Below are 19,764 nucleotides of genomic sequence, written 5' to 3' on the forward strand. Positions count from 1 at the left end.
AATTATTTGTATTAATGACTCGTGAGCTATTAGAATTATGCGATTAATCGCAATTGATTAAATATGTGAATCTATTGAGTGTCCATTTTTAGTATTGTCACCCTGACTTTGTCTTGTTCTATAAGCACATATAAGTACATTCTATAAGTATGTACATTTTTTTAAAATCAAATAATGAAATCTCCATTATTAACCCTTTGCCTTCCACACTGAGAAATACGATTAATCACGATTAAATATTAAATTAAATTTTAATCTATATTAATAGTGTGCACTGCAGACTGAGTATTTTGACATATCATTTTTAAAATGTTCACACGCTTGTACACATTGATACAATATACTAAATAGTGAAGCTGTATGATGTATATTCTCAAAAGCACTATATCTCAAAAGGTATAAAAGCCACTGCTTATTTATTTGTACATATATTGTGTCCACGCATGGGCTAATTTGTGTATCTTAGAAATTGAATGACCAGCAGTGGTTACAAATTAAGCATTTTATTGTTTTCTACAACTACTGCAAAAAAAGATCAACTGTGCGGTTACAATGCCAATGGAAGGGTTAACGTTTTAAAACTCAAAATATTTCTTGTATTTGGCATAATATTGATTCATGTATATACTCACACAACTAATTTGTTCACATTTGTGTGCATTTCTTTCAGAATTACACATTCATTTAATTAATTTAACCCTCACGGCCTTCGTATTGCTGTAGGCTGCCGCAGAAACAAAAATTACCTGACTTTGTTGATGCGACTAATGTGTAATATGGATCAGCACCACATGATTTATTTAGAATGAAGATGGATGGATAGTTAGAAACGATTAAACTCATAATTATCTTCATTAAACTCCTCGTGGTCATCTTAATTAACAATATGACCATCAAAATACTATGTATGCATTTAAACACCATTCAGATAATAAATCGAGGTTCAGTGCAGTTAACTGTGCTCCCCTGTTGTGTGTCTAGTATTTTAAAACAAACACTTGAACACATTTTATTTCATGAATGTGGACACATTGTGTGCCACGCTAACTAATTACAATATTTAGTATTTGATTAACACTATAATCATGAATGAGTAACATTTGTGTGAATGTGCCTGCCTGCTCTCTGGTTTGTTAAGGAGAAAACGTGATGCTATTAGAAATAGTTTTGTCACTATACATAAAAAAAACCTCTGTACTTAATATTTTCCCAGGTGGCTTTGGGAATCCAGTGTGAGCTGCGGCGACAGCTGAGGAGCTTCATCTCTCTGGAGAGGCTACCTCTTCTCTCGGAGCCGGTGGGATCGGCGTGCCACAGACCGGCGCGGCCCCCCCCCTTCGGCTCCCGGCCCTCCATTCTTGGCCCCAGCATCCGGTTCGCCGTCTCTCACGGCCGGGTCAGCGCGGAGGTCATAGGGGTGGCCAGCGAGGACAGCCGCAGGGTGGCGGCCATTTTGAACGGCGCCGTCCACCTCAGCGGGCTGAGCTTCACCGTGCACGGCTGCGACACCCACCACTTCCTGCAGTCGCGGCCGATCGAAGAGGACCTCGCCCTGGGGCTGGGAGTCGGCGGCCGCGTCCTGGAGAGCGGCGTGAACGTGAGCGTGTCTCAGATGAGCGCCACGGTGAACGGCAGGACTCGACGATTCGCCGATATCACGCTCCAGCAGGGGGCGCTGTGCCTGTGCGTGCGCTACGGCGGCAACGAGGAGGAGGAGAGGGCGCGGGTCAGGGAGGAGGCGAGGAAGCGGGCGGTGGACGGAGCGTGGGAGAAGGAGAAAAGGCGGGTGGATTTGGGGGACGCGGGGAGCCGGGCGTGGAGCGAGGCGGAGAAGCAGCAGCTGCTGTCCGGGGGACGCGTTCAGGGTTACGACGGCTACTACTCCCTGCCTATAGAGCAGCAGCCGGAGCTGTCCGACTGCCCCTCCAACATCCACTTTATGACACTGAGCGAGGTGGGGGGCAGGTAACAGAGACACGCGTGAGCAGCCCCCCACCCCACCAAAGACTGCCTGTTTCTACTCTACTCTGATTTGTTCTACTGTTTCTATACTGTATCAAAAGAAGAAGAAGAAGAAGAAGAAAAAAAAAGAAGACGACGACAAAGAAGAACAAGAAGAGAGATTGGGGGGGAAAAAAAACTTCCAAATGCCTTTAATTGTGACAAAATGATGGTATTTTATTATTATCGTCCAGTTTCTCCGATTTCTAACAGTGGCACAAGCAGTGTGGTTTGGCTGTGGCTTTGCTTTTTGTATCCCGACTTGACCGACCGACTCACCGACGGACTGACTGTCTGTCTGTCATTTGCTGTTCCAACACTGTACATCATTTCGGACTCCGCATCACTGAACTGTAGAGATGGAGACTTTGCGGGATTGCCAGTGACTAATCCTCAAATCAAGAGCTCTCCGGTTGCCATTTGAGTTCCTACATGGTTTACCTCGGATATACTATCGTTTACATATTGTGTAAGAGAGGCCTTGTCGACTCTGACACTCCCCTTTAGAGAAGGAAACCTCCTGTGGTTTTCTGCCTCTGGTGTGCTCCAACAGTAGTTTGTATGAGTGTGTATACTAAAAATCAAGAATGTACATAGCCAGTGCTTTCACACTGAAAAAAAAAAGAAAAAAGAAAAAAAAAAGTGCTCAACTGGAAACTCTGTTGTTCATAAGTGTCAGTATTGTTAATCAATAGAAAAACAGTTACATTTTTGCAAAGAATTATACATGGCTATAGTAAATATTCTCGCTGAAAAATCTGACTTTATTGGGTTACAATGCTGATTAAAGTTATTATGTGTGAATTACCGGAGTGCTCAGTGGGATTTCATAGACATCGCTGCTTGTTATTTCTCTCCGTGTCTGCTCTCTTCTTTTTTTTCCTCTTTCTCTCGCGTCCTCTGCGCATCCGCCGCCTTCACTCCGCACATTTGTTGTGTCCCCTTTGTTCTCGTTTCAGGGAGTTTGTTACTTTCAAATCTGCGCTGTCATTATCACCCATCATTATGGCCCTAGCCAAGGCACGCATGAGGAACCTGCGTCTGTCGGAGGACTATAAGAAGAAGAAGAAGAAGAAGCAGAAGAAGCGGCAGAAGAAGAAGAGGAAGAAGGAGGAGAGCGTGTGTGTGTGTGTGCGTGTGTTTTTTGGGGAGGTGGAGGCGGAGGAGGGGTGGAACACAGAGGAAGGGAAAAAGAAATGTGACAGCTGAGGCTCAGCGAGTGGGTGTTGAGTGCAGAAGGGGCAGGACCTGGAGTTGGCTGTGCTGTTCTCTACAGCTTGTCTCCTCTCATTAGGAAATGCCAATCAAGACTACATGTGAACCACTTCCAAGCCTCTCCCCACCAAAAGTTAAAAAAGAAAGTGAAGAAGTTTGTTTTTGTTTTTTTTTTTCTTTTTTAAATCTAGCACTAATCCACCTCCCCGTCCGTCTGCACTGTCCCCCCCCCCTCCACTTGCCTCCCTCCTGCCGTCACTCCGCCATCTGCCCACCATTAATTGTTTGTGTTTGTCTCCTGGGCCGCGGATGACAGAGACACACAATGCATATGTTCTGACTGCGAGCAGGTGATATACATTCGTGACTAGCGCCGCGCCGATCGCCGCCGATGCACCTTCCCTCCTAAACCATATGCTCCCCTAGATACTGTCCAACCTCATCTCCGTGGTGAAAAGATGGAGGGTGCGGTTGCTAGGAGACCGCTGCACTGAAGAATTGTCTGGGCTGAATGGATGCTCGCTCGCTCTCGCTCTCTCTCTCGGGCGCGCACACTTTTCACGTCTCTTTTCTCTGTCCCTCTCCCTCTGTCGTTTTTTTTTTTTTTTTTCTTCCTATGAGGCACCCATAATGTCAATCATGTGAATGAAGGACCCTCCCTCCCTCTTCGAGGAGTCACCCTTCCCTCCGTGGAAATCAGTTCTTCAATATGTCAAATTGAATTTTTTTTTTTTTCTCCTCGCATTACGTGTCGGAGGCAGGCTGTGCGCGGCTGCGCACCCGTGACCTTATTTAAAGTAGTTCATTTCAGTCAATATCATTTATTTCCTTTGCCATGCACACAACTCTATTGCATTAAGAAAACAGAGCACAATATTTGTTGTCAATTTACGTATGCAGTAATGGATATTAATGTGCCAGCAGCAGCATATCTTACATCACACCCCTGAAAAGTTATGGGGCTCTCTCTGTCTCTCTCTGTGCTGAATTTGTAGAAAAAGAAACAGATCGGAGAAGGGGAGGGGGGGGATACTGGATCTGAGTCACTTCTAGAAATGGGGAAAAATGAGTTTCAAAAACAGCAATAAAAAAAAAGAAAGCACTTCACATGCAGCATGTGAAATGAAACCGTATGAATTAGACAGCATTTTTTTATTCTAATTCAGGGCTATTTGACAGCTTAACCGAAAGCTTGCCGCACCTCCTTCTTGTTCCTGTTTTTATGTCTCTTTGCAGCGTGCTGCTGCTGCTGCTGCTGCTGCTGCTGGTGCTGCTGCTGCTGCTGGAAGTAAATGCCTGGGCCGCTGTGCGTCTGTGACAGGCTATTACCAGGCGTCTCCTCCTCGGCGTACGTTTGTGCCGGTCTCTGAGCGGTGACAGGGTACAGGAGAGGCATGGCAATTCCTTGTCCGGGCTTCTGGAAAGCTGCTATCAAGTTCTTGATTTGCCGGAAATATCGTCTCTGCACGCCGGGAGTGGTCTGAAACACGAGAGAGAGAGACAGTGAAAAAAATAAATAAATAAGTAAATAAAATAAAACTAAAGAGGACAATTCAAAGCGTCTCCATCTTTGCATCGACCCCCGCGGGGGTAATGAAGACGACGGGACGGGACGGGACGGGCCTGCGTTGAAATGAGCTCTCGCAGAAGCGCCGTATAAAAGGCATCAGGTGCACGAGTGCAAAGAGATGGACTGGGAGCCGTGCCAATTCTTTTATATGGCTGGTCCGCACTGTTTGTGTTAAAGACAGTAAAAAAGACACATTAATAAATGAGAGGAAATTAGAAAGCAGCTGTAAAAATCTATTGCAGGAAAGAGGGAAATATAAAAAGCATCAAGGGGTTTCGGAGCTAAATTTAGAAAACTCAGGGTCCTTCGAGAAAACATCCCCTCCCCTGAGCATTTGTTGTATTTTGTTAGTCAATAAAAGTCATCGTTGTAGCATTTATCTAAGACACTTCGAGTGTTTCCTCAACAGCTTTGTCCGTGACGCAAGCATCCTTTTAAGAAATGACCTGTGGCCGTAAGTAAGAGCAAACAAAAAAACAAAAATCTTTTTTTTTTCGCTTCATGGATCTCTCAGGGAGTGTTGCTTTATTTCTAATTGATAGCACACGCATCAGTTTTCCCATTCGTTTGTTTGCCCACAGCTGTCACTTTAATGTCCCCGAAACCACGGCGCCCTGGACGACTACCGTAATTTTGTCAAGTAAGGACTTTAAAAAAAAAAAGAGAGAGAGAAAAAAAAAAGCATTTTCGTGTTTCCATTCTCGCGCTATCAATCACGCGGCGGAGGAATGGTGGAAAATGTGTCCTTTGAACGCATTTTAAAATCATTTAATCAAACGCGGAGAGCACTTCCCGCAGCACGGCACTCCGGCCACAAGTGCTACCTCTGTTCCCGAGAAGATTTCATTAAAGTGATTGATATTGCACATGAATAATGTAAAGTGTTATTGAGCTTGTAGTGAAATTCTTGTAATTCCAGCCTTCTCCCCCCCCCCCCTCTCTATCCGTTCGCTCTGTGCCGTCAGTAAAAATGAGTGGGGGGCAGAGGGTGGTGGTGGTGGTAGTGGGGAGAGAATGTCGTTACAACAGCGTGTAGCTCAGTCGTCAGAGAGAGACATAGCCTTCAGATGTCTCTATACATTCCCATCTCTGGGTGTTTGCCAGCCCTCAGCGCTCAATTACATATCCCATCAGAAATGCTGTCAAACGCAATTCTACATTTCCCATCTCTAGAGTGTACGCCGATGCTGTGGCATCCTAAATTTGAGGTTGGGGTGAAGGAAGGGAGGGGCGGGCGGGGGTGCTCTTACAGCCTCGCAGGGTGTTATTGCTAAAGGGAAAGAAATGCACCCTTCTCTCAGCGTTGTTGTCAGTTTCTCAAAAGAGAAAATGTTTGCCTCAGATTCACACCTTGTTGAATTGTGCTGGCACCTAAGCGGCGTCTAAACCAATAAACGCCAACCAGGGCCAGTCAGACGTGCAGCTGTTCTGCAGAGTGTTTCACGGCGCAACGAACAACGGCAACAACCACAAAATACACAAATAAGAAAAGTAAAATGTCTCACGTCTGCGGCCCATGAGCCTGCGTCATCTTGGTGGATTCTGTACGTGTAGACGTATCCGTCAAACCTGCGCACACACACACACACACACACGCACACACACGTTAAACCACTTTGACCTTTTCACCTTTTAATGAAATAATTGTTTGCCCCGGCTGGCGGCGGCGGCGACGCTGCTCCCCGCGGGACACTTCATTTCGCACTCAATAAGCAGACCGCACCAGCTCGGGATTCCACTCACTTTGCTGCATTTATGTCTTTTGTTTTTTGTCGAAACGTGAGCGGATCGATAATGTTTGTGACGGCTGAAAATGGGATTACAAAGTGAGCTGATGTGATTATGAGGCCCGGGTGAGAGCCAGAAGAAAGCGGCGGCAAAGTGTGCAAATTTGTGTTCATACTCACAGCACACACAGGCAGTAGACACCCGGCACAGAGTCGCTGTTGCGGATCAGGTAGCTCCCGTTTCGGCCGTCCTGGCCCAGCCTCCTCTCCCCTTCTTCCTTGCCAATAGGTCCGTGGTAGACAGGCAGTTTATCCATCACGGCTTTTCTCCAGACGTGCCTTTTTTGTTCTGCCCCCGAGCTCCAACTCCCCTCTCTCCCCCCTTCTTTCTTGGCTCCAACCTCTTACTGCAGGCAGTCGTTTTTGTCTTCACTGTGTATCCTCTAGACTGGGAACACAGGTGAGGCAGCTGTCCAGCCTCTCATCTGATACCTGCCTCTTCTCCTTCTTCTCCTTCTTCTCCTCCTTCTCCTTCTTATGTGTTCAAATGTTCTGTTCGGGGAGCCTGAGCTTTAGCCCAGCGAGCTTTCTGATTCCTCGCCCAGACTGACGGCAGCGCTCGCTTACCTCTAACCTTTATGACAGCCTTCCCTTTTCTCCGCGAGACACACAAGTGTGTGCGCGCACGCTCGAAATGTGCACTAGTTTATCTCTCAGGAAATGATCGTATTTTTCGACAGGAAACAACTTCAAAGCTCGTAACTGAATATTTCCACAACAGTAGAAAGCAGAAGAGAGGGATAAAAAAAAGAAAAAAAAAAGAAAAAACAATATCACAATTTTCACGCGAGCACGAGGAAACATATTGTGCTTATGCAGTGGCTCGTGTCTTACTCTGCCATCTTATTAGCAGAAGTTTGCACAGGCTGTCTGTTTACACCAGCAAACACCAGGTTTACAGCCTGTTACATGTGCAAAAAGACTCAGTGATGGAACATATGCGTCTTCGGAAATTTGGTTTTTTACTTTAACTGAAATTCAGCAAAGGTGTCAATAAAATGCAAGCACGCTTCACCGCATTTAGGGCCTGCAATTAAAAGTTAAAAAGCACAGAAATGTAACCAACAAACAGGATGAACTTGAAGTATGAACAAATAGTTCTAAAGAAACTTAATATCAGTTCATCTGCATTTTATTATTGTGACATGGAGCTTGTTTAAAATAGATAAATGACTAGCAAATACCCTTTCTGAAATGTAAGAAATATTTCAAACATGACACTTTGAAAAACATTATATATATTGTTCCTGTTTAATTTTTTTGTTTTTATGTAAAATCTTAGTCTGGATCTATAGATGAAAAATAAATGTGGTGGGGTGAAAAGAAAAAATACATTCCACTGAAATATAATGGATCAAAAGCACCTCAAAATTATATTTACACGACAGGACATGAGGCACCTGTTCTATGCTATATGTGCTTTCATGTTGTGTCTTTTTAAGCACTACTTTGTTGGAAACGTACAGAATTTGACCCCTGCTATGATTTGCTGTCCAATAGCAAGTGATTAACCACAGCCTGTATTCCTCTTCCCTTTTCTCTGCGGCCTATATGCGTTAGCATGTAAATTGCTGACAATTATTATATCGTACAAGGTCATTATTTATTGTGATTTTCACAAGCGCCTGTACCTACAGTAGATTTATGGGGCGCTGTGTGGAATTTGCGATGCGCACTATTGTAGAGTGAAAAACATCAGGGATGGATTTGGCCCATGGGCCTCTATTAGCCCACGGGTGACTTATTACTTCCCACGGCTGGCAGGGCGAAATGTTAGCAACGCTTCTTATTCCTCTACTTGTAATAAAACACAAACACAGAAAACTAAAGAAAAGTAATAGAACAGCAGTTGACGCAGCTCGTTCAGCTAAATTAAGCTGATGTATCAGGTAAATCGGGGCTGACAGCAAAAAGACAAGTATCACCTGCCGTACTTCTCAGCATGCCTTCTCTTCTATCAGACATCGGCACATGTTGCTGGTCACATGTCACTGGTCTGTCTTCTGTTAAACATGTGTCAAGAGAGGTATCAGCTAATCAAGCTGTGCGCGTAGACATTCTGCGGAGCTGCAGTCAAACCCGTCCTGCAATCTGTCTCGTCACTCGGAAAGTTCTGCTGCATCGAATTATGGAATATTCATGATTCTCCGAATCTTGTCGGGCTGATAGGCGGCACGGCACACGGCGTTTTAGGCCCACATCTCACATTGAGGTTCTCAGTTTTAGTTAGTGGCTAACGGTTTTAAGGACTTCACCAGGCATTTCTGCAAAAGACCCTTCGAGAGGTTGACGGTGTGATTCTCACATTTCGCGAGCAGCTTGCTTTAATGCAGCATGTGTTAGGAGATGCATGACTTTATACGTTCAGAGTGGTAGCCTACACATGAGTCATCAGTCTGAGGCGAGGCGAGGCCATCTCTCCCTCAGCTCTGAAAGATCATGAGCGGAGGGACTTTGGGCCCCCTGTCTGGGTAAGCAGCCAGTGGGGTCTTAGTCATCGCATCTACAGCGTTTTAGCGCCATCCAGTGGCAGCATTTAAAGTTGAGAGGGAGATTTTCTTCCTCTTGTGCCATATTAATATGCAAAAACATCCAAGCTATCTTGGTTTTATAAAACACAATAAAGCAGCCACACATCACCGTTTAGTCTGAAACAAAAGCCTTTTTAGGATCCTCAATTGATTTTGTTTTCTAGTCTCCAAAAATCCCTCTGTGCAAAATCTAACTGACATCATACTGCATTGGCTGTCACAGCTCACAGAGAGAGAGAGAGGCCAGGGGCAATGCATGAATGCAGCGGATCTATACTAAACACAAATAGCAGACAGAGATAGATCATTGATTAGCTGGCGGCTCCGTCAACCAACACAAGCAGCTGGATTGGAATGCATCATCAGGACATCAGTATGAGATTATGATATCTGGTTTTGATATGTGCGGAAACCATGTGAGGCATTCTGAGAGGAGAGAAAATCAGAAAGCGAATGTCCATCTGCCAGGCAGACAGTACTCTCAGCACTCTCATTCCCAGGTGGCGGAAGCTCTCAGTCACAGCTGTTAGAGGGTAAGATGGAGGAAAAGGAACATAAAAAATTGCAAATGGATTTGGTTTCAGGAAATCGGTGTATGTGTGGAGGACTAAAATTAGCCACACGGTTTCCTGTTTAAGTAGAGCGTTATCGCACGAAATGAAGAGGTGGCATTTTGATGGAAATATTTCTTCACTTTATTTCTTATCAAGTCAAAGAAAGGCAGTGTTATTCCTTTTAAACCATTTTAACATTAGAGTACAATAAAAAGTTACAAGCTGATTACACATATAATATTTTGGTCCCCCAGAAAGAAGAGAAAAAGTACCATTGGTATGACAGGTTATACATGACATTTATCTTCTAGCACGTTTTGCTCCCAAAAGAGAAATGCAGCAACAATGAACAACAAAGATCAAAAACTTAAATTTGCCTTATCTTATAAATTATTATTATACATAGATTTTGAACAAAATATATGATGTAACATTTGCAAAACTACAAAACAGCTTTTAACAAACAAGTTAAATTAACAATTAACCCTAATTAGCCTTAGTTGAAGCTAATTTTACTAGTTAAAGCTAATTTTACTTAAACTGTAATTTTACTTGCAAAGTAATGTAGGTCATTCGACAGTTACGACAGTCATTATTAATTATTATTAATGAGGCTGTTTGGCTAATCTGACTGTGAGGGAGAAAATAGCAGACAAAATGGCTAAAATTTGACTTGCCTAGTTTAGCATGGCTGTGGCTTCCCTTGCAGATTAAAGACTTATTCCTTCACTCAGTAACTAAATTGTTTATTTATTTATCTATCTATTTTACCGCATGGGAGTTGTGACAAATAGAGAATAAAACATTAACATAAAAATTGTTTTTGTTGATTTGACGAAAATATTAGCTAACTGTTGCTTCCTTACATATCCAGGAGGTAGACTACAGAGCAACAACACTGACAGGAAGTTGATAATTTGGTGGATGGAAAGTTAACATATCTAATTTTAATCTATTTAATTTTTCATGAACATATCTCATGTCAGAGGAAAATGTGGATATTACTAACAGCCTCATTTCAGTGTTACCTGCTCGTTAGCTTGCTAGCTTAGATGTTACCAAACGTTTTGTGTACACGACTTCCCGTGATAATAACATGTCGTAACATGTGTGTAATAAATGTTTGGTGTTCAAGTGTTAACATCTTATCATTGAGAAAGTCATGCGACCACTGCTGCTCGGTCACTGTTGCTGTCCAAAAACCACAGAGGCTATCAATTTAGCACGCTAACAAGCAGATAACGTAATGACGTACATGAATAAGCGCAGTGAGAGGGGCATTCACTGAGATGTGTTTGTGTCCAACTTGAGAATATAAGCAAGTATTACTCAGTATTATTTTCGTTTTTGCTTTGTTTAAAGTTTATAGCAACTACTGAGCAAAATATCTTTGGTCTTTAGCCGATAAATGCTCCACTACCTTTGATAGCTAGTTGCTAACTGTATCTGTCAGCTGCCTTCTTGCTGAGCATATAATGTACAGTGACTCTGTGATGTTTTGTCACCTGCTTATGCTAGCACAATAACACTAGTGATCCATAACACCAACACAACACAGAAATATGTTCAGCCCAATAGCAAAACAATAAATTGAAACTCACTATGAAGCTCAGTAAAGTTTATAGAAGCTGTACACAGGTGATATTTCTAGGTTCAGCTTTGTAAGGCAAAGTTGAGCGCTGCAGGAATTTGACTTAGTCCGCTGTCGTAACAGCTCTGTCTCACACGTCTGTGTAATGGAAGTCAGCAGTTATTTCATGTTCCTTCTTTGAGGAGTGCGAAACTGAAGCTGGGGAGAGGGGGGTCTGCTAGGCTGGAGGACCAGAGGGCTCCACAATCGCCAGGTCTTTGAGGTCACTGAGTTTTCGAGAGAAGGAGCTCAGCCTGGTGCTGAAGGAGCCCCTCTTCTGGCTGTGCTCCTCCCCACGGGCCTTCAAACAAGCACATACACCCTTGCAGAGGCCCCCGAGACGGCCCCGGAAATGGTTCCCGATAAAGCAATAGAGCACGGGGTTGATGGCCGAGTTGGAGAAGCCCAAGCAAAGGGTGAGAGGGGTGAGATTGTGGATGCTCCAATTCACCCAGCAGCTGTCCAGCCAGCCCTTGCTCACCAGCACATCCATGAAGGTCAGGCAGTGAAAGGGGAACCAGCAGATGAAGAATGCCAGGACCACAGCGGCCACGGTCCACAACACTCTCTCCAGCCCCCTCCCCTCCAAGGCTCTGGCCCCGCTGCTGGAGCTAGGGCTGACACAAGGGGTCGGGGGTCTCTCTGGTTTACAACATCCCTCGTGGGACTCCAGTGATTTAAAAGAGTTTGTGTGGGGGTGATGTGACGGTTTCTGCATTCTTCCCAACCCCGTATCAGCCAACAAGTGTTTACCAATGGCGCAGTAACAACAGGAAATGACAAGCAGCGGCAGCAAGAAGCCCAGAACAATCTTCATCCAGGTCAGGGTCATATACCAGACATCATCAGGATACTTAATCACACAGGCTTCCACACCGAGCGCCTCCAGTTTGTAGGTGTCCCTCAGGGCCAAGGTAGGGGCTGAACAGGCACATGCCAGAACCCACACCAGGATGCACAGGATCCTGGCACGTTTGGGGTCTCGTGCACTCTGGGAGCGGAGCGGGTGCACGATGGCCTGGTAGCGGTCCATGCTCATGCACGTGATGAAGAAGATAGAGGCGTAGAGGTTGAGGTTATGGAGAGCTCCGCAGATTTTACAGGCCACCTGGCCAAAGGGCCAGCTGTAGCCCCAGGAGTAGTAGACGGCCCACAGCGGGAGAGACAGCAGGAACAACAGGTCAGACACACAGAGGTTCAGCATGAAGGTGTTAGCCATAGTTCTCCTCGAAGCATTGCCATGGGCCAACACGCACACCGCCAAGGCGTTGGCTATGGTTCCCAGCACACAGATAACACTGTAGATGGTGGGTATGACCGTGGTCATGGGTACAGGAGGCCAGTCTAGGCAGGGGGGAGCAGAAGGGGCGAGGGAAGCGTTCAGATAGACCTCCGTCATCAAATAGGGGGAAGAGGTGGAGTTGAAAAGGGAGAGGTCATTGGGGATTGCCATTTTGGAACTGGATGTACACTTGCGTCACACGAATCGTCTTCCCTCCTTTCAGTTTTCCAAGGTCAGCTGCAAATTACACAAAAGCAGGAGCATGTTTAAAGATCCAGCAGCCTTTTATGGACAAAGACAGCGTTTCTCCACACAGTAATCTTTAACTATTTATTAGGTGCCCCACTTGATAACTATAATCAAGGCAATAACACATTACACCATACTTGAAGTTGAGCAGTAATGAAATACGTAGGAGGGGTTGTAATCGTTTGGCTGCTTATTGGATTCCTCAGTAACAGCTATATCGTATTAATGATTAAACTTTTGGAACATTTGGGCCTCAGATGAAAAAAATGTCAGCTTAACTTTAGATTTAATACTTTTACTACAAGCATAAAAAATACAGAAATTGAACGTATAGGAGTAGAGCGCAGGAAATTAAATTTAAAGCAGTCATGCAGTAATATATGAAAAATGACATCCTCTAGTAAGTTTTCTCGGACACATACACACAAGAAAAGGGTAATTATGCTAACAGTTGAATTAGTGACAGAAACGGGATGGACAGTAGCAACCCTATTTCTGATTTAATGTGTGACTTTTAAGGTTTTTGGCTTAAAGAATGCATTTTACCTGGAACGGTTCAGTGTCCAGTCCAAACAGCGAAGCGGCTTTCAGGGTTTCATTCGGCTAAATTCCATGCCTTGACGATTGCTCCTCGACCCCTCTAAGAGAAACCTGCACAGCCGAGCACCATGTCATTCCTCTGCGTGCGAGCGCGAGTGTTTAGAAAACTGACTCGAGGCTCTGAGAAACCAGATGAGGTTGATGGTCTTATAGCTCCCAGGAGCCTCTCAAGAGGGATTGCACAAGAGGGAAGTTGCCACACGTCATATGTTCATCACTACAAGGGGGGCTGGACTGTACCTGGACACAAGCCAGTCTGCAAAGGGAAAGTGAGAGAGGAGGACTTTCTGTCTTTGTTTCTCAATGTATCCTTCCATTTTTTCCATCCCTCCCAGAGCCCCTAGAAATGCTTTTACCGAGGAAATCGAGTCAAGATGTGAGCTGGAGTAAGGGCTGCGCGTCCCGTGACTGCGCACACATGGTCGCTTATCATACCTGACCGTAGCGAATGGCACACTGGTGTGTTTGACGTGTCAAACCTGCACACATAACTGTCCCTGCCAGGGGGGGGCCCCTGACCAAAAGCGGCGGAGGCAGGGTGTTAATTAGCAGAGCCTCGCACTTTGTGTCATATTCCCCCTGTCAGTGGTCAGATAAACCAAGCTACTCTATCTCAGCCTGCCGCGCATTAATCAACACAATGTCCTCCAATGTGTTTACATGTGTGCGCTCTCTGCTCCATCGAGTATCTATCAGGATGTGACATGTTTTAATAGGCGTGGGAAAGCTTATAGTTGGGGTGAAGGATGAAGGCGAGGCAGAGAGCAGGAGAATATTAAGAGTGGTGGCTGCATTCTTTGAGAATATGAGAAAATGCGAATACTGTGTGTTGTACAAACGCTAAAATGGGAAGAGTTATTCTTTCCAGGACAGACAATTTGTAATGCAGTGTTATTCTGCCGGTATGTTGGGTATGCACAGTTGTTCTCACACACGCGCACATCATATGGTTGCGAGGACCCTCATCGAATGTGACGCATTTGTTATTTACTCACCCTAAACTCTACATCAAGACATAATAACTGAGCGCAGCCGGAACAGAACTCTAACCTAAACTCTTAACTCTGGTCTCAGCCCTCACACAGCCCCTTTGAAACGTCTGTCCCAAGGTTCAGGAACGTCAAAAATGTCCCAACTGCAAAGGTCTAAAACCCTCATAAAAATAGATGTACAACTATGAGCACAAACACACACATACATACACACACACACACACACACACACACATAGACACGAAGAAAGACAGAAGCCAATGGCCCTAGACAGAAGCCAATGGCCTTTAGTCATGACATAAAGCAACTAAAAAGATAAATTTATAATGTCATGCCGGCCAACAGCAATAAAAGCCAAAGCAGAACTATGTCTGAGCCTCTCTACACTTCAGCTTTTCAATAATCCAGCGGTGGAAACTATTGTGCACATGTATCGAAGTCCTGCTCACATGTCCATGCATCAAGAATAAAAGTCCAATCACAGCACGCAACAATTAAATAAAGTATTTCGATTGCACACAGGAAAGATTCTTTATTTCTTTCTTTCTTTCCAATTTTCCAAGTGCAGTTTGAGTTTGATAGCAAAGAGTTTCACCCACTCTAGCTGTTGCTTGCCACTGTTATGAACACAAATAACTGTTAAACATATAACGTTGGCAGCTACTAGCGTTCTAACATCATTAGGGGTGCACCATCGGGACGGGCAAACCAAGCTATTGTTTGGGGCTAAGTGAAAAGAATGAGAAAGGGGGACCCTCAGATGGCTACTTTTTCATTTTTTATTTTACTTTTAACTCTAAATTCCCTTAAACCCGTGGAGGCCCCACAGTTCATTGACAGTGCTCCTTAACCCGACCTTCTCTTTACTCTCAGGCAGATTTCACTATGGCACTGGGGGGGGGACAGCACATGTGCAACTTTTCCCGCCCCCCCACAACCTAGGACAACCACTGCTCTTTCACGCATAGCTTCCTTTTAGACTTGAAGTTACAGTGTTGTCCTTAAATATCACGTCCTGCCAAAATAAAGGCATCTTGCCGTGCCTGCCTCTTACACAACCTTACTCTCACTTGTCTTATCTCGGAGAAGCTCCTCTGACCGGCGTCAATATTTTGGAATTTCCCTCTATCTTATTTACAGGAAATCAATTAAAATTGCTCGTAGTGCACACGTTGACACGCTACTCACTCCTTGAGGCATCTGAGTTAATTTCAAGAGAATGAGCGATTAACGGTTTGAGCGTGCACGGGGGAGGGACGCGCCTGTGTGTGTGTTTATCTGCCGATCCAAACACGGGGGGGGGGACACTCGGTTACGAGGCAGCGTCTGTTCAGGCGGCAGATAAGCAGAGCAACAGATCAGATAGGAGTGGGCCTCAACTTTTATCGCAACCCTTTACTGGACATCCATATCTGAGCTAATTATTTTTAACGGCTAATTATTTTCTCCTGGATTCAAAGCGTGACATTTTATCCCTCTCTCTCCGTCTCTATAGCTACCATAGTTCGTCAGAGGTCTTGTTTTCTTTCCTCAGCATTCGTGAATTTTACAGAAACCAAACAAACTCCACAGCTTTTGAGGCAGCTGCGCATCTGCCAAAAAGTGATCATTTATTTCCCATGAACGACGCAAGCCGTGACACGTGTTAGTTTGTATAATGTTCCACATGTTTCACCAGTCTAAATTGACATCCGATTCTATCTGCGCTCATTTTCCCATGCGCGCAGATAACATCAGATGTTTGCAAAAAAACAAGAGGAAGCTGCGTGCACAGAGTGACCCGCATAAACACGGGAGGAAGAACTGCGCGAGTGAACGTATACAGCTTGAACGAGGCGCTCAGAAACAGCTTCCACAACTGTTGTTTATAGTTATTGCTGATAAATGTGTAATGTGTTTATTTGATGGTGGGGGTCTCCTCTCGCGGGCCAGACCCTGAGAAGATAACCAACGCAAAGGCCTCTGTGGAAAATCAGGCTCATGGGGTTCGAAGGTTGGAGGTCAGTGTCGGGCCCCCCCTCACATCCACACTCCCCTCCCCCCCACCGTTTCCTCTGTGCTGGTCAAGAAAAAACTCTGGTCTACATGACAAAGTGCAGCCATAGCGTTAGTTCTCAGAGCATTATTACTGTAGCTCGTGTGTGGGATCTCATAACGAAGGGGTCCCCATATGTCGACGGGACCCTTGAGAGAGGTGAGGCGAAGCTATACTTAGTGTCACATCTTTTGTTTGGGGGCAAGTCTAAAAACCTCTCGCGCCAGCCCACGGCTTATGGCAACAAGATGTTCGTTCTCCCTAACAAACTGTGAGAAGAGCACATTTCACAAGTTTCCAGCATTCCCACCCCAACTTCTATTTTGAACTGGTCCACGTGGTTTTGTTAATGTTAACGTTTGTGGATGATTACCCATGCAGTTGTTTCTGGAGCAACTTTTTTTTTTTTTTTTTTAAATCAGAAACAAGAAAGGCCCACTACTACTTTTGCTCCCTTGCAACTAGCAACACAAACTTTGGCTACGAAGCCACAAAAACCACGGATGCCATCTGTGTGTTTCTACCCGTGATATACCCGTTTTACAAGGATAAGCACTGACATCTAACTCATCTTTTTTTCTTTTATACACACAAGTGAGCAGGCACACACAGCCACGGGGGCCGTGACTCCGGACAGGCTCTTGCAGGGTTTATGAGGTCCAGGGGTCCGGCTCCGGTTCCTCTGAGGAGCAGTAAAAAGGCCGTAAAGATGTTAACAGATACCCTGTTACCTCTGCACAGGCATTGACATAAACAAAAACATGTGGGACGGAGGAAAAAAAAAAGAAATTTACACATGGCATTCCCAGGGTCCATACACTATTGTTGTTCGAGCAGGCCCACAACATAATCATTTCCATGGCGAGTCATGAACGTTCTGTACAAAACCCAAACTTTGTTGATTTTTGAATGTCCCAGCTTTTGTTGTCGCAAACCACAGTGATCTGGAATGACCTGGGATCCGGCAGGAGATTGAGTTTTCGCGAAAGGAAGCAGTTCTCATAAGATTGGTCTTGACACGGTCACACAACATATAACGAGAAGTGGTCTGCAGCTGTGGCCAAAAGATGTGAGAATGACATAAGAATTGCTTTCCACTGAGTTTCACTGCTTCTGTGTTTTAACATCTTGTCAAATTTCGTTAAGTATAATTGTAATCATTTCGTAAGTGTCACTTTATTTCATTGACAATTACATTAAGTTTATGCAAAGAGTCAATATGTGCATCGTTGACCCTTATTTTTTAAGACCTCACCAACTTCTCACTGACTGATGGCAGCTCATTCGTGTATAAAATGCTCGGAGTTTGTCAGAATTAGTAGGTTTTTGTTTGACAAATTCTCAATCGGATTAAGGCTTGTAGAGTTTCCTGGCCATGGACCTAAAATCTTGATGTTCTGTTACCTTTTCAGGTTGTTCTTGGTGTGTTAATTGTCTGACTTGTTTTTTTTTGTTTGTTTGTTTTTTTCGTGCCTTGAACCAGTCAAAATGGTAATTTTTGTCTTTTTGTGCTGTTTTTACTTTGTTTCCTCTGGACTTTTTGTTTTTGGCGGCGTCGTTTGCCGTGGAGTTCTGCGGAGCGGCCGCCGCGTCCAGCGGTGTGCTCCGGAGATCAGCTGCTGGCGCTGTCTGTGTCCCCTGAGCTTCCCGGATTGAGGCCCGAGATTCCCCCTGAACTTCCCGAAGAAGTGCTGGGGATGCCAGGCTGGAGTTCGGAGGTGGTGGAGCGGAGGAGGAGGAGGTGGCTCGGGTCAGCGGTGCCGTCTGTCCTCACGGGGGACGTGAGATCTTCGGAAGCAGGATTGATGGACTGTGTGCGCTTGATGGGACCCAGAGGGAGTGTGTTATGGGAAGTGCTTTGGAGACCTGGTTCATAGGACCACAGCACGTCTGTGCCCGGCTTCAGACTCTACGGGCGGACACACTCCGTTTGTGTTTACGTCCCTTCCTCGGCGACAAGGACAAGGAGACGCCACGCAACACTATCCACACCGCTGTTGCTATGCAACTGGTCAAAGAGCCACATCACCTTGGACACTGCTTTGCCAACTACTTTTGTATATAATGTTAATTCTGTAAAAAATGTTATTACACCGTTTTATTTTTATTTTACTTTAATTTAATCTCATTTTATTTTAGCTTTCTTGTGGTCTTTATGAGTGTTTACTTTTATGTGCAACAAAGTTATGGTGACAAAGTAATTTCCCTCGTGGATCATTATAGTCTCAGTCTCGGTTTCGTAACCCTGCATTGCTCGTGGCTGCGTTCTTAGTCAAAACTGTGAGTGAGCCCACTCACTTGGCTGAGAACAGCCCCTCACCACGAACTGTGACAGGATGCTTTACTGTTAGTATGACACAGCACTGACCTTTTCTTCTCCGGACAAGCATTTTTTTCCCGGATGCCCCAAACAATCGGAGAGGGGATTCATCAATAAAAAGGACTTTACCCCAGTCCTCAGCGGTCCAATCCTCGTACCTTTTGCGCAACATCAGCATGTTCCTGAAGAGGAATGGTTTCTTTGCTGCCCTTCTTGACACCAGGCCATCCTCCAAAAGTCTTTGCGCGTCTGTGTGTGTGTGTGTGCAGATCCACTCACACCTGCCTGCTGCCAGTCAGTAAACTCTGCACTGGTAATGCCTTAATCCTGCAGCTTAGATTAGCTTCAGGAGATGATCCTGGTGTTTGTTGGACTTTCACAGGCACCCTGATGCCTTCTTCTTCACAATTAAATCTCTCCTCTCTCCTCTCCTAGTTCTTGCTGATACGGCAAAATGATTGATTTAGGTGCAAACTTTCCAGCAGCACTATCCATTCTTTTGAAACCATTTTTTTTTGTGCATGTCAGCGTGCTAACATTTGCCACTAAAAACAAAAGTTCACCCGAGGTTAACGAGGATGTCATTACCACTACGGACCGCCAGTGATCATACACTGTTTAAAAGTTCAGAAAGAGATTAAAATAGATGTGAACCTCACGTGGGAAATGATCATCAGTTTCGAATACATCATCCAGAAACTGCCAAATCTTGGTGTGCAGACCAAGGTCCGCACCAGTACTTCTGCTAAATATTAGATGTTGAAACATCACACATCGAATGACAACTTCTCGATATCACTAAAGGGAAAGAAGAGATAAAGAGCGTCATCTTCTGGGGGGCGTGAATGTTGGAACCAAATTTGATGTGGATAAAAGATTATGACAAAGATTTACAATTAGTATTTAATATCCTGCAGGTGTGAGAACAGGTTTATGGCAGAATAATGTCAACAACGGACTTTGTAGCACAGCACCACAGAGCGTTATAAATTACAGCA

The 19,764-nt window shown here is 44.8% G+C and overlaps 3 protein-coding genes across 3 annotated transcripts in view; 1 reads left to right on the forward strand and 2 right to left on the reverse strand.

Moving 5' to 3' along the window:
- Positions 1–2,809, forward strand: part of tenm1 (teneurin transmembrane protein 1) — a 174,913-nt gene extending 172,104 nt beyond the window's left edge. Inside the window, exon 38 of the mRNA XM_047584620.1 lies at positions 1,214–2,809. Within this exon, the coding sequence (XP_047440576.1) occupies positions 1,214–1,969 (756 nt within the window). The 3' untranslated portion in view covers positions 1,970–2,809. The remainder of the gene's footprint in view (positions 1–1,213) is intronic.
- Positions 2,810–4,021: 1,212 nt separating this feature from the next.
- LOC125007801 (SH2 domain-containing protein 1A-like) lies at positions 4,022–7,205 on the reverse strand. The gene is made up of 3 exons (XM_047584623.1): positions 6,694–7,205; positions 6,292–6,355; positions 4,022–4,696 (listed from the first exon to the last, which is right to left on the reverse strand). Exons 1-3 carry the CDS (start codon positions 6,828–6,830, stop codon positions 4,397–4,399), a joined length of 501 nt encoding a protein of 166 aa, XP_047440579.1. The 5' UTR covers positions 6,831–7,205; the 3' UTR covers positions 4,022–4,396.
- Positions 7,206–9,775: 2,570 nt separating this feature from the next.
- On the reverse strand, positions 9,776–13,576 carry agtr2 (angiotensin II receptor, type 2). Its single transcript, XM_047586052.1, has 2 exons — positions 13,366–13,576; positions 9,776–12,807 (listed from the first exon to the last, which is right to left on the reverse strand). The coding sequence occupies exon 2, from the start codon at positions 12,739–12,741 to the stop codon at positions 11,467–11,469; it is 1,275 nt and encodes a 424-aa protein (XP_047442008.1). The 5' UTR covers positions 12,742–12,807; positions 13,366–13,576; the 3' UTR covers positions 9,776–11,466.
- Between the last annotated feature and the right edge of the window lie 6,188 nt (positions 13,577–19,764).

This window comes from Mugil cephalus, chromosome 5, assembly GCF_022458985.1.
Source record: "Mugil cephalus isolate CIBA_MC_2020 chromosome 5, CIBA_Mcephalus_1.1, whole genome shotgun sequence".
NCBI classification, from domain to species: Eukaryota; Metazoa; Chordata; class Actinopteri; order Mugiliformes; family Mugilidae; genus Mugil; species Mugil cephalus.